We start from the raw sequence: 22,763 nt of genomic DNA on the forward strand, positions 1-22,763 counted from the left end.
CAGCTGCTTTTTACTGCTAGCAGAGAAGTCTACTATTCTAAGAAAATACCTAGATAATATTCAGAAATTAAAATACTAGAGCATGTAAAAATTCTAGGACTCTAGTTAAAGAACCATATTAGTGACTCTGAACTTTAATAAAACATCAACAAATGTGTAAACATGCAAATACTATCTCTCTCATTTCTTATGCATTAGAAGTTGAAGTAGGTGTTTAATAGACTTTTTTAAGTTAAATATTATAATAGATCACACATTTGTATGTATATTATAATTCATTCATTATTAAAGTTTATAAGTAATTTTTTGTAAGTCATTTTATACTTTTACAACATATTAAAATTTCAAAAGCTAGAAAAGGAGATGCAATATTGTATTTAATAATTTAAACCTTTTAATCCCATCTAGGTATAGACTGAGATAAATTAAAGCAAAGCATCTTTCTCTCGGCAGTAAGACCCGTTTGTTCTGTGTGTCTGGAACATAAACTTCAAGAGGGCAGGGACTGTATTTTGTACAACTATGTATATTGTGTAACTTAGCACAATGTATTGCTCATACTGTTCACCTAATTCATTTTTGTTAGTTGTGCCTTTATATTGGGCAGTGCAGTGATTGCATTGCCCCCATTTAAGTGGAGGGGCCAGACCATAGCTAATAAAATATGCTGTGAATTAGAAGTATGTATATTTCCACAAAAAAAAGTAAGACTGTTTTTTTTTTTTTTTAATTTTATTTATTTATTTTTTTTCCCCTACAGCCCCAGTAGATAGTTGTATGTTATAGCTGCACATCCTTCTAGTTGCTGTATGTGGGGTGCGGCCTCAGCATGGCCGGAGAGGCAGTGCGTCTGTGCACGCCCGGGATCCAAACCCGGGCTGCCAGCAGCGGAGCACGCGCACTTAACCGCTAAGCCACGGGGCCGGCCCAAGACTGTTTTAAAATGCTTTGTGAGCGCTAACAAATCTGGAGCTGGCAGCAGCTCCGCTGAGTTATTTTTGAGAAGATCTGTTGTTGGTACAGTAGAGAATTGAACCACGTAGTAGAGTTGGTAATTTACTAAATTATGAGTGGTATTTACTAAAACAGACAATTGACATATAATGATTTAATTTCCTTACTTTAAAATTTGCAAAGCAACCTTGAAATTTGATGGCATTTTTCTAATTCTCCTGAGGTATAAATGTGAAAAGGATTGTTTTGTGAAGCTCCTGGATAGGCTAAGTCACCTACCCAGGAAGAAGCCTAGCTAGCCATATATCTTCATTTCAAGTGACCTTTTGATTTATAGTAACATTTCCCTCTAATAGCATTTGAGAAATCAAGGATTAGTGTGGTCTTTTATGTAACCTTGGAGAATGCTAAGTGCCAGATAAATGAATATAAATTGTGTGTGTCTGTGTGAGAGACACAGACGCACGCACACACACACATAGACTTATGGCCTCAGTGGGCCTGAGTTCTGTTTGGTGTGCAAAGGAAAGACTCATACTCTTCAAGCATTATGACCTGTACATGTGGAGAGGGTTTATTTTAAAATAAACCTTTTTTATTCAAAACTATCAATATTTTGAAAATGATTTCAGAATATAATTTATTTTCCCATTTGTATCACATTGAATCATTTGACCTTTTCTCATCTCTGTGTTTTCAAAGATTTGTCCCATCAGATGAAAAGAAGAAACAAGGCTGCCAACGAGAAAATGAAACTCTGATACAGAGGAGAAAAGACCAGATGCAACCAGGAGGCACTGCAGTTAGTGTCACAGTCCCTTACAGGGTCGTAGACCAGCCCCTTAAACTGATGCCTCAAGACTGGTGAGATAATCTCCATTCTTTACATAGTCATTAATGTTTTGTATAAGGAACAAGTATCCAGTTTTATCATAAGTTCTAAGTCGAACCTGTCCTTGAAGATGGTGTTGATGTCTAATCAGTAATGTTACCATTCTGGTAATACTGAAATGAATTTATATTTTGGGTAGCTAAACTTATATTTTACTTATAAGAAGAAACACTTCTGGAAAACTTAGTAGAAATTCTTTTTGTTTGTTCTGAATCAGCTTTTACAACAAAACTTTCGAACAGACTAATGATATTTTGAGGACCTATATTTTAGATTTTTGATTTGGAGAATTCAGATTTTCTGGTAAGAAATGATAAGTGAAGGCTTTGTTACTTTCATTGTAAGGGAATAATTTAATAAAAGAATAACATCACCCTGGTTTAGCTCTTGTATTGCATTAAAATGTCCTTTAATAAAATACTAAGCTATTTATAGTATAGAATGCCTATAAATTCATATATATGAATTATCTTAAATTATTTCATTAATTGAAGCTGGAGTAAAAATACGAAGTCTGAGAGTGCATCTCTTTGATATAGAGAATGCAACATGTTGATGCCTTAGATGAAATTTACTTTTGAAGTACTCGTTAGTCTTCAGAGATTACGAAGTCAAGCCATTGAGAATATTAGTATATTAAAAATTTACTAACGGTAGTGCAAGCGGTTAAGTGCACGCACTCCGCTTCTGCCCAGGGTTCTCAGGTTCAGATCCCAGGCGTGCACTGATACACCACTTGTCACACCATGCTGTGGCGGCGTCCCATATAAAGTAGGGGAAGATGGGCGCAGATGTTAGCTCAGGACCAATCTTCCTCGGCAGAAAAGAAGAGGATCGGCATCGGATATTAGCTCAGGGCTGATCTTCCTCACCGAAACAAAAAAAAATTCACTAAAGAATAAAGGGTTCTTGTATTATAATTCTTTCTTGGTACCTAACACAGATACTTTGTGTAATATATGAAGTAAGATAAAAATTTTAGATACCAAATTTAAAACCTGTAGGAAAGTTACACCATTTGTATTATGTTTGTAGTTATTTGCAGAAAATGACAATGCAGACAGTGTGTACAAGTGCCGTCACTGTGCTATCACTGTGCTATAAAATATTGCTTGTGTATATAAGTTAGGTTCCTACCTGTTGGTTTCATAATCTAGGAATAATATCAGCTTTACCTTTCTTCTTTTTTTCTCTGTTAATCATCCTCTCAAGAATTCACCAGAGTAGTTTTTATGTTATCTTGCTCCTCTGCTAACCCTGTGAGACCTAGTAGGATCTGGGTGACCTCTATCCAGCAAATTCCCTTTAGTTTGGTGGGCTTCTTGGGCTTTCAAGTATTGTATGGTACAAGTTACATCATAAAATTAAGAGTCCATTTAATAGTGTGCTCCGTTACCAAAGATGGTTTTGGCAGTACGGGGCATATATCCCATGAAAGGAGGAAATTTTTAATTTAAGATTTAGTTTTAACCTTAGAGATTTTGAGCAGGTTAAGAATTTTAAGCTGTGGTTTTTCACAATAACTTTGATCGTCTTTTGCTTGAATAGAAGGTAATCGTTATTTCATGTTTTGTTGGATGTATAGAGTCTACATTTAATGCCGTGGTTATGAAAGTGTGGTCTGTGGACCTTTGGGCATTCCCAGGACCCTTTCAGAGAGTTGTAAGGTCAAAACTGTTTCCATAATAATATGACTTTTCTCATCATTTGTCAGTCGTCCCATAAGAACAATAGCATAAGCAGTGCAGAAGTTGGACCATTTATTTCCCTCTCCTCACACCTCCTTTCCCTCCTCTCTCCCTTGCCCCCTTTCTCTTCTGGCTAGTGGACTGTTCTCTAGTATGCCCATGCACTTCTGTTTCCCCATCTGTAAAATGGGGATAATAATGGTACTCACCTCATTGAATTGTTTTGAAGATTAAATATGTTTATATAAGTAACATGTAAAGTGCTTAGAACAGCACTGGCATCTAGTAAATGCTTGGTAATCTTTTTTTTTTTTTTTTTTTGTGAGGAAGATTGTCCCTGAGCTAACATGTGTGCCAGTCTTCCTCTATTTTGTATGTGGGACACCACCACAGCATGGGTTGATGAGTGGTGTGTAGGTCTGCGCCCAGGATGTGAACCCGGGAACCCTGGGCTGCTGAAGCGGAGTGGGCGAACTTAACTTCTGTACCACCACGCCGGCCCCCTAATGTTAACTGTTACTGTCAATGTTGTGGTTTTGTTTCTGCCTCTTTAGTTGTAGGCTTAAACTGTTTATGGCAGTTGTACTTATTATAATTTCTCAATTTAATTAAGTATTTTGTAAATGAATGAAATATGAGGGCCTAGAAAGAGATTTGTTATTTTAGGAAAACAAAGTTGAATGGTTGGAAAGACAAGTTACTTTGAAAAAAACTTACAGAATTTAGGGTGAGTGAAACAACTGTAAAACAATTGGAAAAATTAAAAAGTCTAGATGATTTCTGTACTCAGATTACTTTCCAAATAATTGGAAGAACTGAACAATAAGGCCTTGGGGCTTCATAAAATGGTTGGTGAATTACTGTAATTTATAATGTTTTTAATTCAAGTAAAATATTTAAGATGTTTGAATTGTTTTAATTAAAGTATGCTTGACATAAAATGTTATATTAGTTTCAGATACACAACATAGTGATTCAGTGTTTTTATACGTTACAAAATGATCACCATGATATGTCTCGTTACTGTCACCATATGAAGTTACTACAATATTGTTGACTGTAGTCCCTATGCTGTACATTATATCCCTCTGACTTAATTTATTTTATGACTAGAGGTTTGTACTTCTTGATCCCCTTCACCTATTTCATCCATCCCCCAAAACCCCCTTCCCTCTGGCAACCACCAGTTTGTTCTCTGTATGAGTCTGTTTCTGTTTTGTTTGTTCGTTTTTGTTTTTTAGATTCCACGTGTAAGTGAAATCATACAGTATTTGTCTTTCTCTGTCTGACTTATTTCACTGAGCATAATACCCATTAGGTTTATCCATGTTGTCACAAATGGCAAGATTTCATTCTCTTTTATGGCTGAGTAATATTTCATTGTATATATATACCATGTTTTCTTTACTTATTCATCTATTGGTGGACACTTAGGTTGCTTCCATATCTTGCCTATTGTAAATAATGCTGCAGTGAACATAGGGGTGTATATATCGTTTCGAATTGGTATTTTCATTTTCTTTGAACATATACCTAGAAGTGGAATTGCTGGATCATGTGGTAGTTCTATTTTTAATTTTTTGAGGAACTTCCTTACTGTTTTCCATAGTGCCTGCACCAGTTTACATTCCCACTAATGGTGTATGAGGGTGGGTTCGTCTTCTCCACGTTCTTGCCAACACTTGCTGTTTGTTGTCTTTTTGATAATAGCCATTCTGACAGGTGTGAGGTGATATCTCATTGTGATTTTGATTTGCATTTCCCTGAAGATTAGTGATGTTGAACATCTTTTCACGTGCCTGTTGGCCATCTGTACGTCTTCTTTGGGAAAATGTCTATTCAGGTCCTCTGCCCATCTTCTAATCGAATTGTTTGCTGTTGTTGTTGTTTTGATATTGAATTGTATGCGTTCTTTATATATTTTAGGTATTAATCCCTTATGAGATATATGATTTGCAAATATCTTCTCCCATTCGTCGGTTGCCTTTTTGTTTTGTTGATGGTTTCCTTTGCTGTGCGAAAGCTTCTTAGTTTGATGTGGTCCTATATGTTTATTTTTGCTTTTGTTGCCGTTGCCTGGGGTTTCAGATCTTAAATTTAAATCTTTTATCCATTTTGAGTTTATTTTTGTATATGGTGTAAAAAAGTGGTCCAGTGTCATTCTTTGGTATGTAGCTGTCCAGTTTTCCCAACTAAGATGTATTTGAATGTTAAATGATTTTCTTTTAAAACCAACTTTTTCAATTAATAGATCAACTACTGTTCCTTATTGCATAGAAAAAGTGTGCTCTTACTCTGATTCATAGAATTAGAGTAGCCAGAGATAAAAGGCTGAAAATATCGCATATGAGGATTGTGCGTGTAATTATGTTTAAAAGACTTAGGTGCAAAAAACAGATGCAAGGTTAGTATAGCAGTCATTAATGTACCCTAATGGTAACATTGTGATCAACAGTTATCGTAATATACTTCACTTGCCTCACAGAAGTGTTGACAGGAGACTACATCACATGAATAATTAAGAGACTCGTTCCTTAAGGATTTACCGTAACCAAAGCTGGTGTTTGAGATATTCTCTCTCCGCTTTTCCCCCTCCCCTTTTCTATGTCTAGGGACCGAGTTGTGGCAGTTTTTGTGCAAGGTCCTGCGTGGCAGTTCAAGGGTTGGCCATGGCTCTTGCCTGATGGATCACCAGTTGACATATTTGCTAAAAGTAAGATTCTCTTTATTTTTGCTGCTTATCCAATATAGAAATGCTCTTGCTTTGTTTAAGAGAAAGAGCCCTCTATGGGTCTGCATATGTGATGTGTGTATCAAAGGATTCCTATTAAGTAACATATATAATGTTAATTTTTAAGCACTTGTGAAATATTTTTAAAGCCTTTTTTTGAATGTTAATGTTTTCTGTGTATTTATATCTAGAAGTGAATTATCACCTATCCCCCAACATTAATAATTACTTTTTAGTTTGCTTAAAAATCGTTAATATTGTTGCATGTCCATACATTTTTATTAAAATTGATGGCCAGTTTTTAAGTGGGTTGACTTGCTGAACCATAATGTGTAGCTGTAATTTGAAATGCCATATGGCTTTGCTAGCTCTTCATTGCCTGGAATGATTATAGCACGTTTGGCTTCTTCTCTTCATTCAAGTCCCAGCTTAAGTATTATCTCCTTTAAAGAATCCTTCTCTGTCTGTCCTGGAAATAGCCGTGACCTCCTCCAGTTACTCTCTCAGCTGTTTGATTTTCATGATAGGACTTAATCAATGCTTAATCTTATCTTATTTTTATATCTTTATTGTAAGTTGTCCCTGATTAGAATGCAAGTTCCATGATGAGAGGAGCCTTATCTGCCTTGTGCACCCTTGTATCGTCAGCACAGAAGAGTGCGTTCAGTAGATGGCTCTTAAATGAATGGATTTCATGTGGCTTGTCTTTTATTGACCATGTATATATTTTTATATATTGATATACAAAAAGTAGATGACTTTAGCCTGTGTTTTTGCTGATAGGGATATTCCAATTGTTATTTAATTCAAAAACCCAGTTAAGTTAGTAACATTAGTAAAATTGCTTTTTAAAGAGCATTCTCATGAAACAAATATGTTTATTAGAATTGACAACTTTAGTTATTACGAATGTAGATTGTGCTCGAAATCCAGCATTTTTTAGCAACCTCAGTTTTTTTAGTGGTACCACCATTCTTCCAGGCTAGAAACTGCCCAAGCTTGAAAGTTGTAATCGTTTATTTTCCTACCTTCATTTGTTTTTGAGAATGAATTCTAATATTACTAATATTATGATAGATTTTTATGTTATTTCTGAAACTTGAGTAATGCACAGCATTGATAAATAGAAGATTAAAGATATAGAGCGAATGGAAACTTTAATGAAAGTAAAATGTCAGTGAACATGAGTCTTGTGTTTTACCTACTCGGCTGCTGTGTTGAATAGTATTGTAATGAAAATGATTACAAGGTCTTCAAGATGTAAATGCTCTCTAAATTTTGTTCAGAGTATAACAGTGTTTTAATTGTTTTGTTCGGATTGTTAGTCTTCTGATTTAGATAAGAACTTAGAGACTTTTTTTAAACAGTTATCCTGAATGATTTTCTTCTATGAATTATTCTCTTTCTCGTCAACCTTCTTTCTTACTGATTCCTTTCTATCAGCATTTAAAACGAAAATACTCTTGCCCCTTCCATGTCAAAACAAACAAAATAAAACTTTTTCTCCCCTTGACTGTACCTTTCCTTCCAGCTCTTTCTCTTTTTCTTTTACAGCTAAGCTTTTGAAAGAATTGCCTCTACTCACTCACTTTTTGTTCAATTCTTAGTCCACTGGAGTCTGGCTCTCTTGCTCTCTACTAAACTGTTCCCACCAAACTCGCCAGTGACCAAATATTGGATACTTTTGACCTCCTTATCAGAATTTGACTCTCTTGACCCATTTTCTCCTTTTTAAAATGGTCTTTTCCAAGACCTTATGCTTGCTCAGGCTCTCTAGCTACTTATCCTCTGGCTTTCAACAACATGTTTATGTTCTCTTCTTTAATTATAAATACTCTCTCAAGGAGATCTGATAGCTTTCAGTCACCATCTATATCCCCTATTCTAAAACTTATTTCTCTAGCTTGATATTCTGGGCTGCCATGTCTCACTGATTACCAGATAACTCCTTTGTAAGGTCCCATTTGTACATCAGACTCGTCCTGTTTCAGATGAAATTGATTGTCTTATACTTTCCCTCATCCCCAACGGTTTTTTTCTTCTCAATTAGTTTTTTTAGTAATTGGCTTAAGCCAGAAATTTAGGAATATGTTATCTCTTAGCTTTCGGTTGGTCTCCTTGCTTTCACTCTTGCCTCTTCCAGCTTCCCCCCTTTTTCCCCATAACACACATTGAGAATGATAATGTACATATAGAGGGAAGCTGAGGGTATGTGGGTGCATGTATGTGGGCCTTGGTAAAGAAGCGTATATTCTCTTCATATTACATAATAATAAAATACAGAGTGTTAGAGAAGGTATTAAATATTGAATAGTATAAAATTGCCAAATAAAATCTTTTCAAAATTATAATGAGAAATTTGAGCTTGTCACTGGATATAGCTTTTTCTCTTTCCTTTTTTTTTTTTGTGAGGAAGATTTGCCCTGAGCTAACATCCATTGCCAATCGTCTTCTTTTTTTGCTGAGGAAGATTGGCCCTGGGCTAACAGCCATGTCCATCTTCCTCGACTTTATATGGGACGCCTGCCACAGCATGGCTTGACAAGCGGTGCGTCAGTCCACGCGTGGGATCCGAACCTGTGAATCCCAGGCCACTGAAGCGGAGGGTGTGAACCTAACTGCTATGCCACTGGGCTGGACCCTGGATATAGCTTTTTTTAAAATTATTTTTTATTCTTGAAATGGCCACATACATTTTTGATCCAGAGTTTTAAATGATGATTTCTTCAGATTTTTGCTAGTTGTCATTGAGAAAATTTTTTTGTTTAATAATCTTCAGTATTATGTTGTCCTTGTGTCATTTGACATGCTATCATTGTATCTACTACGTATTATTCAAGAGCATCTTTTCTGTTTCTTTTGCTTCTTTGTTCCCACAAAGAAATGTTGACAAGATTCATGCAATTTGCAAAAAGTGAACAGTTCTGAATTGTGTGAAGTATTTTGCTTTAGTATTCACTGTGCCACCAGATAACTGGCAAGTCTTATGAAAGAACTTTGTTTCTTCTATTTTTTACTGAAGTTTAAAAACTTCAAGTCTTTTTCTGGATAAGAAAGATGTTTTCTAGTAGTGTCTTGGTGTAAGTTTGCTTGCCACCATTGCTTCATGCTAACAATATATTTTCTGTGATGAGAGAAGCTTTCTGTTTCCTCATTTGTGACTTAAACTTTTTGGACTCTGATATCTTACCTTTAATTTTAAAAGTTGTCTATTCTGGTGGAGAAATAAATACTATATAAACTAAATCTATTGAGATTTAAGGGGAACTGTAGGCCTTTGTAGCTTTAGATAAGTCATTTTTAAAAGTATAACTTATATGTATTTTTAAGAATGAGTTAAAGCAGATCATATTGCGAAAATAGAAAAGCAAAACATGTAAGTAGAATAGGAAGTACTGAGATGTTGATTTAATTTAAAAATTTTTAAAAATTCAGAAAGTATTTTTTATACAGCTAAATCAGTATTTTGAAAATGAATTTTCTGAAGCCATAACAAATAGCCCCTTTAATGAATTAAATTTAAAATGGATAATGTATCTGATGAAGGTATCTTTATTTATAAAAGCAAATAATTTAGAAATAATGCTTATGCTCATGCGTTTTTTTGTGGTCACAAATGATTCATTTTGGATTTCCATCGAGAATTCGACCTTGATTGGTTGTTAACATCAAAAGCCAGGAAGTCAGCAGCAGTGTGGAACAGGCAGCCCATAAACTGGCTATCAGCAAAAATAAGAAATAAACCATTTTCTTTTTAGAATCTGCTAATACTAGATGATGATGATGATAGTAACAATCATCTTATGTATTAGAGAAAAAGTAAAAAATTGAAAGGAGACATCTTACACGTGCACATGTAAAACAAAAGCTCCACTGATGGTAAACTGATTTCAAATGCAGTAATAAACCAGCTAGGATGATTCATTGGGATGGTCAAGGAGAGAAAAAGATTGCAAGTCAGTATTTGATGGCCCACCTGCTAACCTTTCGCAGCACACACCAGTTGGGAAGTTTTGCCCAAGAGTCTTTTATCTGCCCAACACCCAAAGTTATCTTTTAAAACTGAAAATCAGATCATTTCATCTTCTTGCTTTAAACTTTCCAGTGGCTTATTATCACATTTGGAATAAAATACAGATTTTTTACTATAGCCAAAAAGGTTCTCCATACATACAGAAAGAAGTTACGTTTGTTTGTAGGGCATTCCAAGCTTGTTTCTACCTCAGGGCGTTTGTATCAGCTGTTGCCTCTGCCTGAAATCCTGGCCTCCTAGATCTTTGCTAGAGTCACTTTTTATATCATTTAATTATCTACTTCTAGGTAACCTTCTCAAGAGGCTTTCCAATTTTTTCTTTTTCCCTTTTCATCATTTCTTACTGGTTTCCATTTGTTCTCACTTCCTAATTATCTCTTAGGTCTTTTTCTTGCCATACATTTGTCTTCTCCCCAACTGATCAAATCTCTTTCTTGTTTTAGATTAACTAGATTGTATCAGCCTCTGCTAAACACTTTGCAGTGATTCTCCATGTCTCTTAGATAAAAGTCCAAACTCCATAATGTGGCCAGCAAAGCCAGCATTGCTCCGAACCTCTGTGGTCTTACCCCTTGGCCGTTCCCTCTGTTACTTCACACAATGCAATTCCATTCAATTGCTTCAGTTCCAGACTAAAGCATTTTCTCTTTGAGCAGGCTCTTCTTGCTGACTCGGTCAGTTTTGTTCTGTGTTTGCCTAATTCTTACTTCACCTTTAGGTCTTAGATTAGACATCACTGCCTATGCAAGCCTTTTCTGAATTCCATGGTCTGGGTAAGGTACTCTTGTGTTTCTCTGATAACCTACTACCTATATCATTTGAATAGTCTTTTTCTTATTATTATCCTTCACTGGACCATATGCATTTTATCTTACCTTATTCCTCATTTCAGTCCCCAGTGGCTGGCTGGCATGTATAAACGCTCAGTAAATACTTGTTGAATTGAATGTTTTTGAGGATACCACAGTGCTTAGCATCTATTTCAAAGATCACTTTGGTTATAATAGAGCTTCAGTTGGTGAAAGAATGATGTTTTTTTGTTTTTGTTTTTTTAGTTGTTGTCTGTGTTGGGTATTTTTATTCTTTCATAAAATATTTTCATAATTTTGATTGCAGTGTGAATAAAAAATATTATTTCCCCCCATTTAGTTAAAGCCTTCCATCTCAAATATGATGAAGTTCGTCTAGATCCAAACGTTCAGAAATGGGACGTAACAGTACTAGAACTCAGCTATCACAAACGTCATTTGGATAGACCAGTTTTCCTACGGTTCTGGGAAACATTGGATAGGTAATTCTGATCCTAAAATGCGCTTACTTCTGCTTTATTGTAGTAGTTTCCTGTCTCCTCAGTTAGATTTTAAGTTCCGTAAGGATGTGAACCATATCCCCCAATTCCCCTTTTCGAACATTGTTTAATTTAATGCTGATCTACAGTGGATAATTAACAAAAATCTTTGCTATATTGACTCTAGAAACAGATGGAGAAAGGGCTTCTAGCTTGGTAGAAAGAATACTAAACTCTGAGTCAGAAGACCTAGATTTTAGTCTTGATTTTGTGATCTGTCTCTAATGAGCTGTGTAACTTTTCTGAACCTTGTTTTCTGTCTATCCAAGGAGCTTGGATTAAGTGACCCTACATTCTGTGCCAGCACCAGAGAGTCTCTGACTCTGGGTTTGAGTTATGGGTAGCTCATGAAAGGAATTCAGTTTTTGAATTTATTTTAGTTACTAGTATAAATAGAGTTCTTAAAGCCCTTTACCACAATACCAGTTTTGTAATGGGAAAATTTAAGAACAGCATATGATCACAATTAATAACACTGAATCTGTTGTTCTCGTTGAGGTGCCCTTTAAAATCTGTAACTTTCTTGGTGTAAGTCTCTCACTGAATATTATGGGTTTCCTCAAAGTCAGAGGTGATTCATACATATTATCATTGATATTATATTAAATTATTATAATTGATTATAACTGATCATATATTATAACGATTATAATTGATAGTATATTAAAGAGAAACTTTTATTATTCTAGCAAGAAGCTCTTAGCTTATAGAATTTAATAAGAGGAATGTTTCTTCTAGCCTACTTTAGAAGTCCTTATATTCCCAAAGGTTACAGTATCAGGTTTTCAGTTTTTTAGAAAACAAAACATCCTGTTCCACTGTTGATTTTAAGTTTTTAAAAAATGTCAACTTATTTTTACATATAATATTCTAAAAATTCTAAAATTCCTATTATCATTATAACCTATTATGATATTATTTTTCAGGTACATGGTAAAGCATAAATCCCACTTGAGATTCTGAATTACTTGGTTTCCCCTTTTTCTGGAAATCTGGATTAAGAAGCATGGATATACCTTGATCAAAAGACTGAGAGTCAAGCTTTATGAATTTACCAAGAACTTACAAATGAAGAAGGTCACAGATGGATCTTTTATAAGACCTTATTTGATGCTTCATGCTTCAAAGGGATGATGCTTGTCATCCATATAAGCAAACTTTTTGGCTTACAACTATTTTTTTAATATTAGCCTTCTAGTCTGTAATGGAAATTGTATATTTTGATAGAAGTTTTTTCTCCATTGGTTAAATTAGCATTACTTAAAATTTGTTTCTTTAGAAAATAAATACAGGTTATGAATGTGTGTATATTTAGAGGTTATGAGGCTCTCTCAGCCATCTTGCTTCTGATTTTTCATTGCTCTATAATTCCTTTTATTGAAGATACTGTGTTATGACTGGTATTAAATTTTGGTCTCTGGAACTTCCAAAACCAAGCAAAGGGATGTGACTATTTTGAATGAATCAAAATGTCAACCTGTATGTATACTATATCTGTACTTACTCTTTATTTAAAAAGGAATAATGAAAAATCAAGAACAATTCTTCAGCTTTGGTTGAACTGCTCAGCCTTTTCAAGACTTCTTTACTTATAATGAATACATCAAATGAATGTACATTCTTCTCACTGACTTTGGTGATTTTAAAACTTAGAATGATATATTTCTATCTGTGATATCTTTCCAGTTGAAAAATCTCAAAACACAGATTAAAAACCTAATAGGCTATAGTACTTTTTATTTGGGGAGCCAGAGTATGATTTGGGGGAAGGAAGTTTATTAGTCCTACTGCAGTATAACTTTAACTTCCGTATCTTTCTCGTAAGCCCACCTTTGGTTCTTCCTTTATGTGGTATAGGATTTTGAGTCTTCTCTTTCTAGGCACGTTGATCTTGGAGTTCTTATCATCTGTTATCCCTTAATATTGATGAACTCTCCCAGGCACCAAAGAACACATTTGCTTAATTAAGTGTCTGAACAGAAACAAGATAAAAACACTGGTATTTTTATGTGCATATTCAATATCATATAAAATATAAAACCTATATTTTAACTTAGTAAAATATTTTACTACTTCTCTACTTTAGACAGAGTGTTGTTGCATCCAAGGTGCAATGAGTGAGCATTTTCGTTGAGTCTTGATTTCACCCGTTACTTGAAAGCAACTTGGAACCTTTACTCCAGTAAAGAGTTTTTGTCATTAGAATTGTTGCTGATCATTCATCTTATGTCATTCTTTCTCCATTTTTCCCCCAGTGATCTTTCTTAGGTTAACGTATTTTTTGTAGCTCCTCCTTATGTTAAGCTGACATAAGCTAGCCTCATTTTGAAATTTAATGCTATCATAAAAAGGGGAAGCATTTATTATTTATTTTTTAAGTAACCACAAAAATCCATACCAATAGTGAATAGAAAAAAGTATTTATTCATATGGAATTCACTAGGTTCTTCAGAACAAAAGCAGCCAGCATTTTAAATTATTAGATTTTAGGATATTTATAAAGTTTGAACTGATTCTGCCCCCCTTTTCTTCCTTTCTCTGCATCCTCTCTTTTTGAAAATAAAACTCAAATTTGTTCACAGTAGAATTTTTCAGCATATAAATCTGTTTTCAAAATAAATTATGTATTGTATAAACGTTCTCCATGATGAAATAGTGAAGGACTAGAATCTGTGATATTTTAATGTAAGCTTACTTGTTAAGACTACTACAGGTGGATGCGAACTACCTTTCTATAAAGATTTTTAGTATTTATACTTATGTCATGTATGAAATTTACTTGATACAGTGTGGTTAAAATTCGGAACATCTACTTTAAACAGGGTTTATTTTTCTACGTTGAATTTGCCTTATGTATATTCAAAGGCTTCTGGAAATACTGTAAGGAATGTTAGGAAAAGTAGAAATATGCTATGACATGTATTTTAAAATCAAACCCTTAGTATGTACTTATTTTGTCTTTTTCTTTTTTCGGCAGTTCAATCCCTTATTTAGGTCCATGTAGTTATTTTTTAGCCGTTAATTCTAAAAAAAAAAAAACCTTTCAACCCATCAGTGTTCATTGTCTCATGACTCCAAGTCCTACAGCAGCACCTGTCTATCGCAGTGCCTTGCACATAGTAGGCATTCAGTAAATATTTACGTGCGTGAATGAGTGATGTATTTTCAATGTAACTGATTTATTACAAAAAAGTGCTTTGACTGTACTTGGTCTTGGAGTTTGAAAATACAGAATTACAGGGAACGAAGAGGCATATGCAGTTGTTTCGATGGAAATGAAGTACACATTAATAAACTTGACTTACCCATAAGTTACTGTTAACTGGAGACACCCTTGTCCCACTGGTGAAAGAAAGCTCCATTCCTTTATTCATAGGACACTCTTCTGAGTCACGTGACAGTAAGAAGCTTGTAGGTTTCCATCAGTCTCTCTCAATCCTGGCTGCACATTAGAATCATTTGGGGACGTTTTAAAAATATCATTGCCTGAATCCTGATTCTGATTTAATTTGTCTGGGACAAGACCTGGTCATCAGTATTTTTTAAAAGTTCTTCAGGCAATTTTATGTTCAGAAAGGATTAAGAATCTCTGGTTTAATTTGTTATTGAAGACAATACCAGTATTAAATGTTGTGTTTCCTCCTCCTTTTCTCCTTTTTTTTGTGGCCACCCTTTGCACTAGACCATCCCCATTATTGGTGGTATTGGCCTGTGGTTCCACATGACAAATTCGTCTTATTTATTTAATATAGGAGTATTTTGCTGTTTAATATTTAAACAATGTTTAATATATTTCATTATAAACTAGTATTATAGTTTATGATTTGTTTCCCATGTGTCCATATTCTTTACTAACTTTTTTTTTAACAGCAGCATGACAACAATCCATACAGAAATAACTAATTCATAATAAGGAAAATTTCATTAAATTTTAAGTAGGAAGGAAGTAAAGTATTAATTTCTTATCTGCCATGCAGAATTAGACAAATAGAGTTGGTTATGAAAGGAAAGAGGCATACTTTTTAATTGGTCTACACAGAAAAATAAAAGTAAATTATTCATTTAAATAAAATTCATTATCTAATAAACATTGAAGGAAATATTTTTCCTAAATAAAAGTTTTTGTGACTCCTAACAAAATTAAAGCGATGACATTGTTCTTTTTTGGAGGGTGGGAAGGTGGTATTTAGTTGCCGTAATTTCTTACTATATAATATAACAATTCCATTTTATCAGTGTTAACAATAGAAACGATAGAATTTACATATGTGGCCAGAAATAAAGTGCCACTTTGCCAGATAACTATTATCTGAATCTTAGTTGTTGAACTAATTAGTTTATAAAATTCTTTGCAACCAGAGGTATATTTTATAATATTACAAATACAGCAATTACAAAAGCTGGTCAAAATTAAAGAAAACATGAAAAATAAATTTAATTACATTAGCCTTAATATTACTTGACCGAATTTTTATTATTCACTTAGATTTGATATTCAACTGGTTACTCTAACCATAGTATATTAACTTTAGAAATAAAAGAGTGAGAAATGACTGAATTTGACTTACATTAACAATTGGATCAGAAATTTTGAAATGCCATGTCCTATATGTTCTGGCCCAATTCATTGCCACATTTGGATTTATATTGACCCCAGCATGGTTTCTATATTAATACGTTGGAATAATAACTAAGGAAAAATTGAAAATGTATAATAGGTGTACAAAAAATTATATTTAGTAAATGCGTAATAGGTAATAATACTTTCAGGTTATTGATCTGTTTGGGTTTATATGTATTATTTTAGGTAGTGTTTATAAGAGTATCTTGGGAGTTATAAATGTGTGCCATTTAAATGAGTAAACCTAATGAATAAACCTAGTTTTATTGCCAAAATTCAAAAAGTGGGATGATAGTATGTCAAATTTAAGTAAAGGATCTCTGTGAGTTTTGTTTGCCACTGAATTCCTTTTCTGTCCACTTTAAGTTTACTAAAGCTGCTTAACCTCCAGTTTGGTTATAGTGCTTAATATGTAGTGCAGCTCATGTGTTTGGTGTAGGCACTATAAATGATTGTTTAGCCACCAGTTTGCATTATTTCTCAGTTGAAGTGGGTCTTGAATGGAGCTTAAATTTGGGCCATGTGACCTGATAAAATGTTATACTCATTCTGATTCCATTTCAGTGGATTTTTAAATTTCAGGTTTAATTGTAAATAAAACATTTTGTAGCACTTTACATTAAGAGTCTCGGGGACGTTCACACCCCTACCCCATCCCTAACCCCCCAACCAAAAAGATCACATTTGACCAGGAAGACAAAAACTGTATTGTAGGGTAGGATATGGATGATGAAAGTCTTCACATAAAGTGATTCATAAGATTTTCAGTCATGGTATTTCTCTGTTTTGGAAATAAATGCAGTGTAAGTTTTCACTTTTAAAACAAATGAGTTAGGTACATTTGTAGTCTTCTTTTCTGTTAATGAGTTAAATAATGTAGAGAATCATGGTTCTTCATAAAGGTAACAAGCTACATGCTCTGCTGAACTTATTGTTGGTTATGGGCAAATTTCCCATGTCCTCATTGTTGTAATAGGATTAACACTATCCTGGTAAATTACATTATCTGTACAGTTTGAGCATCATGATTTTAACATGTTATAGTTTCAAAACAAGCTGTACTCCCATATAATCAAATCATTAACAGCATCATCATATTGGTGCCAGTAATAATGTGTGAATCTTCTGCAACAAAATTTCTCAAATGACAAGTTTAATGGGCCATATTCGAACTTAATTTCCATTCAATTCATAAGTGCCCACTAAATATGTGTTTTATTCTGCTCTTCTGTTCCTTTTATCATCTGCTCTTGAGGGAGCATCCGCATAGCTAAAATAGGTATAGCATGAGTTGTAAATGCTGTTGAATTTTTTTAAAGCTCAAAGGTGCTAGTGTATAAATAACAGCACATTGCCAAATAAGCTTTTTTCTCTCATTTTCTAAAACTTTCCTTTTATATTTAATTGTGTAATGATCCACATTAACAGTGAGTTGGAAGACTTTTCCTCTCAATTTTCTGAAATGACCATAAAAAGTATTATAAAAAGTAGCTCCGGAGAAGGCTGTGTTGTTGAGTCTGTCTCATAATTATTTGTAGATCCTTTGGCACAGAATTATTTATAGTTTATAATTCATCCTCATCCAGAAAATGTTGATTTATATTACATAACTAATGTAAATAGGGCTGGGGCCATATGAAACAAGACATCTGAGAGATTCTCTTTATCACATTTGGATATTTTATTAGGCTGTGCTTCATTTGCCAAAAAATTCCAAGTGGAAACACATTCGGTTCTACAACATTCACTGTGATGAAATACGGTAATGTATACTCACAGAAGAGCTGCCTTATTGAGGTTACAGTGTTAATTAAACATGTAAATATGGTAATGGCATCTATTTCTCTTTTTAAAGTTGTTAAACAATATAAACACCTTCAAGTCTGTGTGTGTGTAGTGGTTGGGGGAGATGAAGTGAGCTTACTCAGGCCTCCTTAGTTATTTCAGCACAGTTGGGTGTCACTCATGTTGATGATGGGTTTGACTGTAAAACAGTTTTCAAGTATTTGTGATTCTTAGTTATGTGTTTTTATTTCATAATGCACCATTGAGTACCAGAGGGAAATGTAAGGGTTACTGATGGTGAAATAAAATAAATTGAGGAGCATTAATGTGGCTGAAAGCAAGCTGATGTAGGAATTTGAGGAGAAAGAAGAAATTATATGGGAACTCCAACTCAGTGGGAAAATATAGTAGGGTTTGGGCAGCAAGATATCCTCTTGGGGTTTTGGTCATAAATTTAAGTAAAACTAGGCAAACCTGTGGAGCAATTTTCCTCCAACAGCATTTAGCTGCTTGATTGCAGATGTAGAAAAAGCAAATAGCTAGATTTTTAACTTTTGATGGAAGTAGAAGCAGGCCAGGGAGTTGAAGATATTCGCAAGGTCATGATTCTAGTACCAAAACATAGAATCTAAGCTTTTCAAGGAATAAATGAGAGAGAGGAGGTGGTGGGTTGTGAACAAGTGGTGCTGAGCCATGGACTGAAGCCTCAATGAAGTGAGGCTGGAAGCGAGCCGGCAAGACGAGCAGACCCGAGCAAGGGGTGTGAGAGATCAGGGTGTCAGAGGGACACGGTATTGGTGAGAAGTCGAGACCTCAGAAGTGGCTGAGCTAGGGGGAGGAAATCTTTGAGGCGAGTCAAGAATCTGTGAGGCCATGGGTGTTTCTGCAAGTGCTGAAATAACGGGAAAGGACGAGTAGGGGTGGCAGGAGGACAGCCACAGCCTCGTGACTCAAGTTGATAGCAGCAAGAAGATGGTGACTGGATAGCATGAGGTTTAAAGGGTCCATGCTCAAAACAGAAATCTTTGGGATTATACCAAGAGATCAGTGAATGTTCATTTAGACATTTTAAGATTTTTTAAAAAGGTATAGATCATTTCAATGCCCCCTCTAACAAGCTTTTAAAAAAATGTATGTACTTGTCCCATTAGCACAGATTATAAGGAGTTTTACTGTACTAAATGTAGATTCTTCCTGACAGCCTTCCTGCCTTCTCTGAGTCTTACTCGTCTGCCCGGATTTGCTCCCATGTGAGGCTGGTTCTCGTATTCTTTGCCTCTTCTATAGCCCAGTGATGCTGGGGGTGGGTAAAGTCTTTGGAAGACCTGAGCTGTGGTCTCTTGGGAGGATTCATAAAGTGCCAAAACTGAGGTCACACCCCCTGCCCCCCTAGTTGTATGTGCATCGCCTTACTGAGGGAGAACACCATGAATGGTTCCCAAACTGGGTGCAGGGTGCTGGAAAAAAGGAACCCCTGGAGATACTGGTGGTAGGAAAGGGTGTTTCATTCTTGAGTGTTTTCCTTAACTTTTCTCAGGGCAGCCTCTTATGTCCTCCGTTTGATTTATTCTGGATTTTGGATGAGAATTCGTAGGATGTTGTCAGCTTTCTTTTCGTACTGTGAGGACTGGGTTAGATGCTATTTTGAGCCTAATCTAAATCTTACCTGGATCTCTTTCTTTCCTTGGTTTCCTTGTTAGCTTGAGGTTGTGTACCTTTTCTTGTTTGGTGGCTGACAACTTTATTGTGAGTTTTTCCTCCTCCCACCCCCCTGCTAATTCATGAGTTGTTAAGCACGATCCAGCTGTGATCCCACTCTTCTTCATTGTCTTCACCCAGAAGTGACCTTACCCGTTCTTGATGGAGGAAACAAGCCATGGCGTTCCCAATACTAAACTCACAGACATGACTGCATATAATTAGCATCCTTTCTTTCCTCCCGTTACAATGGTTTAAATGTCCTGTCACCCATCAGGGACTGTCCATTCGTGTGTGTTCTCCTACGACCTCTCCCACTGTCACGAGCTTTGCACTGTTACTCTTTCCTGTCTAGGTTATATCTTCATCCTGTCACCCTGTAGTTTTATCCTTTTCCACTCACATTTCAACTTGGTTGCACCTTTCATCTTAAACGGAGTTCTAGGGAGATGGCATGACTATGTGAGAGCCTTAATCGCAGCCATCCATGGACTTAGAAGAAAAGCAGTGCAGTCCATGCAGGTGGTACTAGGAAGACTCTGACTTCAGAGTACCTGCTGGGTTGCTGCATGGTGGGCTCAGTCCACATCTTCCCGTGAGGCTGGGACGGGGCAAGTTCCCTTAAAAAGAGGAGACAAGGTGGAAGAGATTTTCCTTGTGTCTGATGGAGACTGGTGACTTGGTGGTTAATACATCATCAGCCCACAGAAGCAGAGGTGACTGGCTTTTCTTGCTTGTGGATTTATTGCCACTCAAAGTATCCGTATCCCACAGTTTGGCCTGAGCCAAAGGGAGAGTGAGTAGACAAAGGAAAATAGTCTAAAGAAATTTAAAGAAAAATACCCAGCATCTAGAGAGAGGAAGGACATTCAGAAATGGGTGGTGGTCATAAAGAGTTGCTGGTGGAGATGGATGACAACGTTAATTTTGAAACAAAAAGCACATGAGGAAATTCAATCACAGTGTAAAATAAACTTCTAGAAATTAAAACAAAAACCCAACACATTAAAAAGTGGTAGGAAAAGAGGGAAATGACCACTCCTGAGGACCGAATTAGTGGCCTGGAATATGTGTAATGGTAGGTATCTCCAGAAAAGCAAAGCCCACAGACATGGAGGTGGTCACAGAAATGAAAACACCTTGAAGACAAGGTTAGGATGTTTAAAGTGAATAATGAAGAACCATGAGGAGAAAAAGGAACAGACTTAGGAAGACACAATTACTAAATACTAGTGGAAAATGTCACTAGTTTGAAAGAGCTCTCACTATATGGGTTCCAGGCAACCTCGGGAATAAAAAGACACCTAGGCAGACATTTCATTCAAATATTTATTGTCTACTTCGTGTCAATGACAAGCACCGTTTTAGTCGCTGGGAGTACAGGGTGGGCAAGGCACTGGGCTTATTGAGTGGGAAGAGATACACAGTAAGTAAATGAATAAAGATGTGTGATGGGAACGAGTGAGACAAAACAGAAGGAAGCAGGTGGAGTGATGCAGGCCGTGTTGGGATAATGGAGAGGCAGGATTTACTATTTTATGTGGGTGATCAGAGGCGTCTCAGATAAGGTGACATTTGAGCAGCAAGTTGTAGGAAGCAAGGGAGCCAGCCTCGTAAATATCTGGGGAGGAAACAGTCCATAGGTTCCAGGAAGTTTACAACCCCTGAGGTGTATCATGCCTGCTGTTTCAGAGACTGCAAGGAGGCCGCTTGGCTAGAGGTGAGGGGCAAGAACAGGAAGAGATGAGCGCAGAGTGGCAGCAGGAAGCAAGTCATGGGCTTTGTAGACTATTGCATGGCCTTTGGCTTTTATTCATTGGTACATACGGAAGCCATTGGAGAGTTTTTGAGCAGAGGAGTGACATCATGTCACTTAAGTTTTTAAAAGAGTCACTCTGCTGTTGGAGAATAGACTAGGTAGTAAGGGCAGAAGCTGGGAGACAAGATCATTGGATATTGCAATAATTTAGATAAGAAATGATAAGGGCTTGGACCAGTGTGGTCTCAGTGGAGGAGTAACAGATGGTCAGATTCTGGAAATATTTTGAAAGTAGATGGATTGGGTGTGGTGTGTGATAAGAGAGTCAACAAGTTTTGTTTCGTTTTTGCCTGAATGACTGGAAGCGGGGAGTTGCTGCTTCCTGTGACAGGAAAGATGGTGTGAGGATCGGATTGGGGGTGGTAGCAGCTGAGGGAATCAGGAGTTTGAGAAGGTTGAAGTTGGGGTGCTTATTAGACACGCAGGAGGAGGTGCTCAAATTCCTGAGTGTCACAGTAAAGAGGGGAATTTATAAAGGGAAAAGAGAGAAAGAAATCACATCTCCAGGCTTTAGAGAATCCTTTTTCCAGGTAATATCCTTTATCTCGAGGCTATGCAAGGATCCAAAGAATTTGTCTCCCAAGTAACCTCAGTTGAGCAAAATGCACCAAGAACTTTAAACAAACAACAAATTAAAAGAAAGACCTGTGTTCTGGGATAGAGTGACTGGAAATTTGTAATGTTAAAACTAAGTATTCTTCAAGTAGGAAAGACTTACCACATGGAAAATCGCACATCAGGAACTACCAGTACTAAGCTATCGCCACAAAACCCGGAAGTGAGGGCTGAGCAGGAAGTAAGGGGAGGAAAAGCATTTTAAATTTCTCATCCCTGGTGAGAAAAACGACTTCATGGAAGATGAACAACACTTGTTCTTGCAACTAATCACAAGTTATATATTTTTGAAAAATAGCTTTCTAAAACCCACTGAAGCACCTTGGAATATTTTTAAAAAACCAAACTTGTATTAAGGTCTTGGAGATTTTTAAATAGGTCAGGAAATTATTTCGAAGTTGTTGAATTGTGAAGATATGAACATTTTGATAGGTATTATACTTATGTTTTCAGCCACAAAAGCACAAAACAAAAAAATTTTTCCAGTAGCCATTTTCAACATGTTCTTCCCATAGCAGAGATGTTTTTCCGACAGTAATTGCTTTCTCATTCACAGACTTCTGATCATCCAATTTCATC

At 35.8% G+C, this 22,763-nt stretch overlaps 1 protein-coding gene across 1 annotated transcript in view; it reads left to right on the forward strand.

Annotated features, from left to right (window-relative positions):
- Positions 1-15,734, forward strand: part of CDC73 (cell division cycle 73) — a 130,862-nt gene extending 115,128 nt beyond the window's left edge. The window contains exons 14-17 of the mRNA XM_058533720.1: positions 1,657-1,818; positions 6,147-6,247; positions 11,448-11,589; positions 12,573-15,734. Of these exons, the coding sequence (XP_058389703.1) occupies positions 1,657-1,818; positions 6,147-6,247; positions 11,448-11,589; positions 12,573-12,609 (442 nt within the window). The 3' untranslated portion in view covers positions 12,610-15,734. The remainder of the gene's footprint in view (positions 1-1,656; positions 1,819-6,146; positions 6,248-11,447; positions 11,590-12,572) is intronic.
- Positions 15,735-22,763: the final 7,029 nt, after the last annotated feature.

Source organism: Diceros bicornis, chromosome 38 (assembly GCF_020826845.1).
Source record: "Diceros bicornis minor isolate mBicDic1 chromosome 38, mDicBic1.mat.cur, whole genome shotgun sequence".
Classification (NCBI taxonomy): Eukaryota; Metazoa; Chordata; class Mammalia; order Perissodactyla; family Rhinocerotidae; genus Diceros; species Diceros bicornis.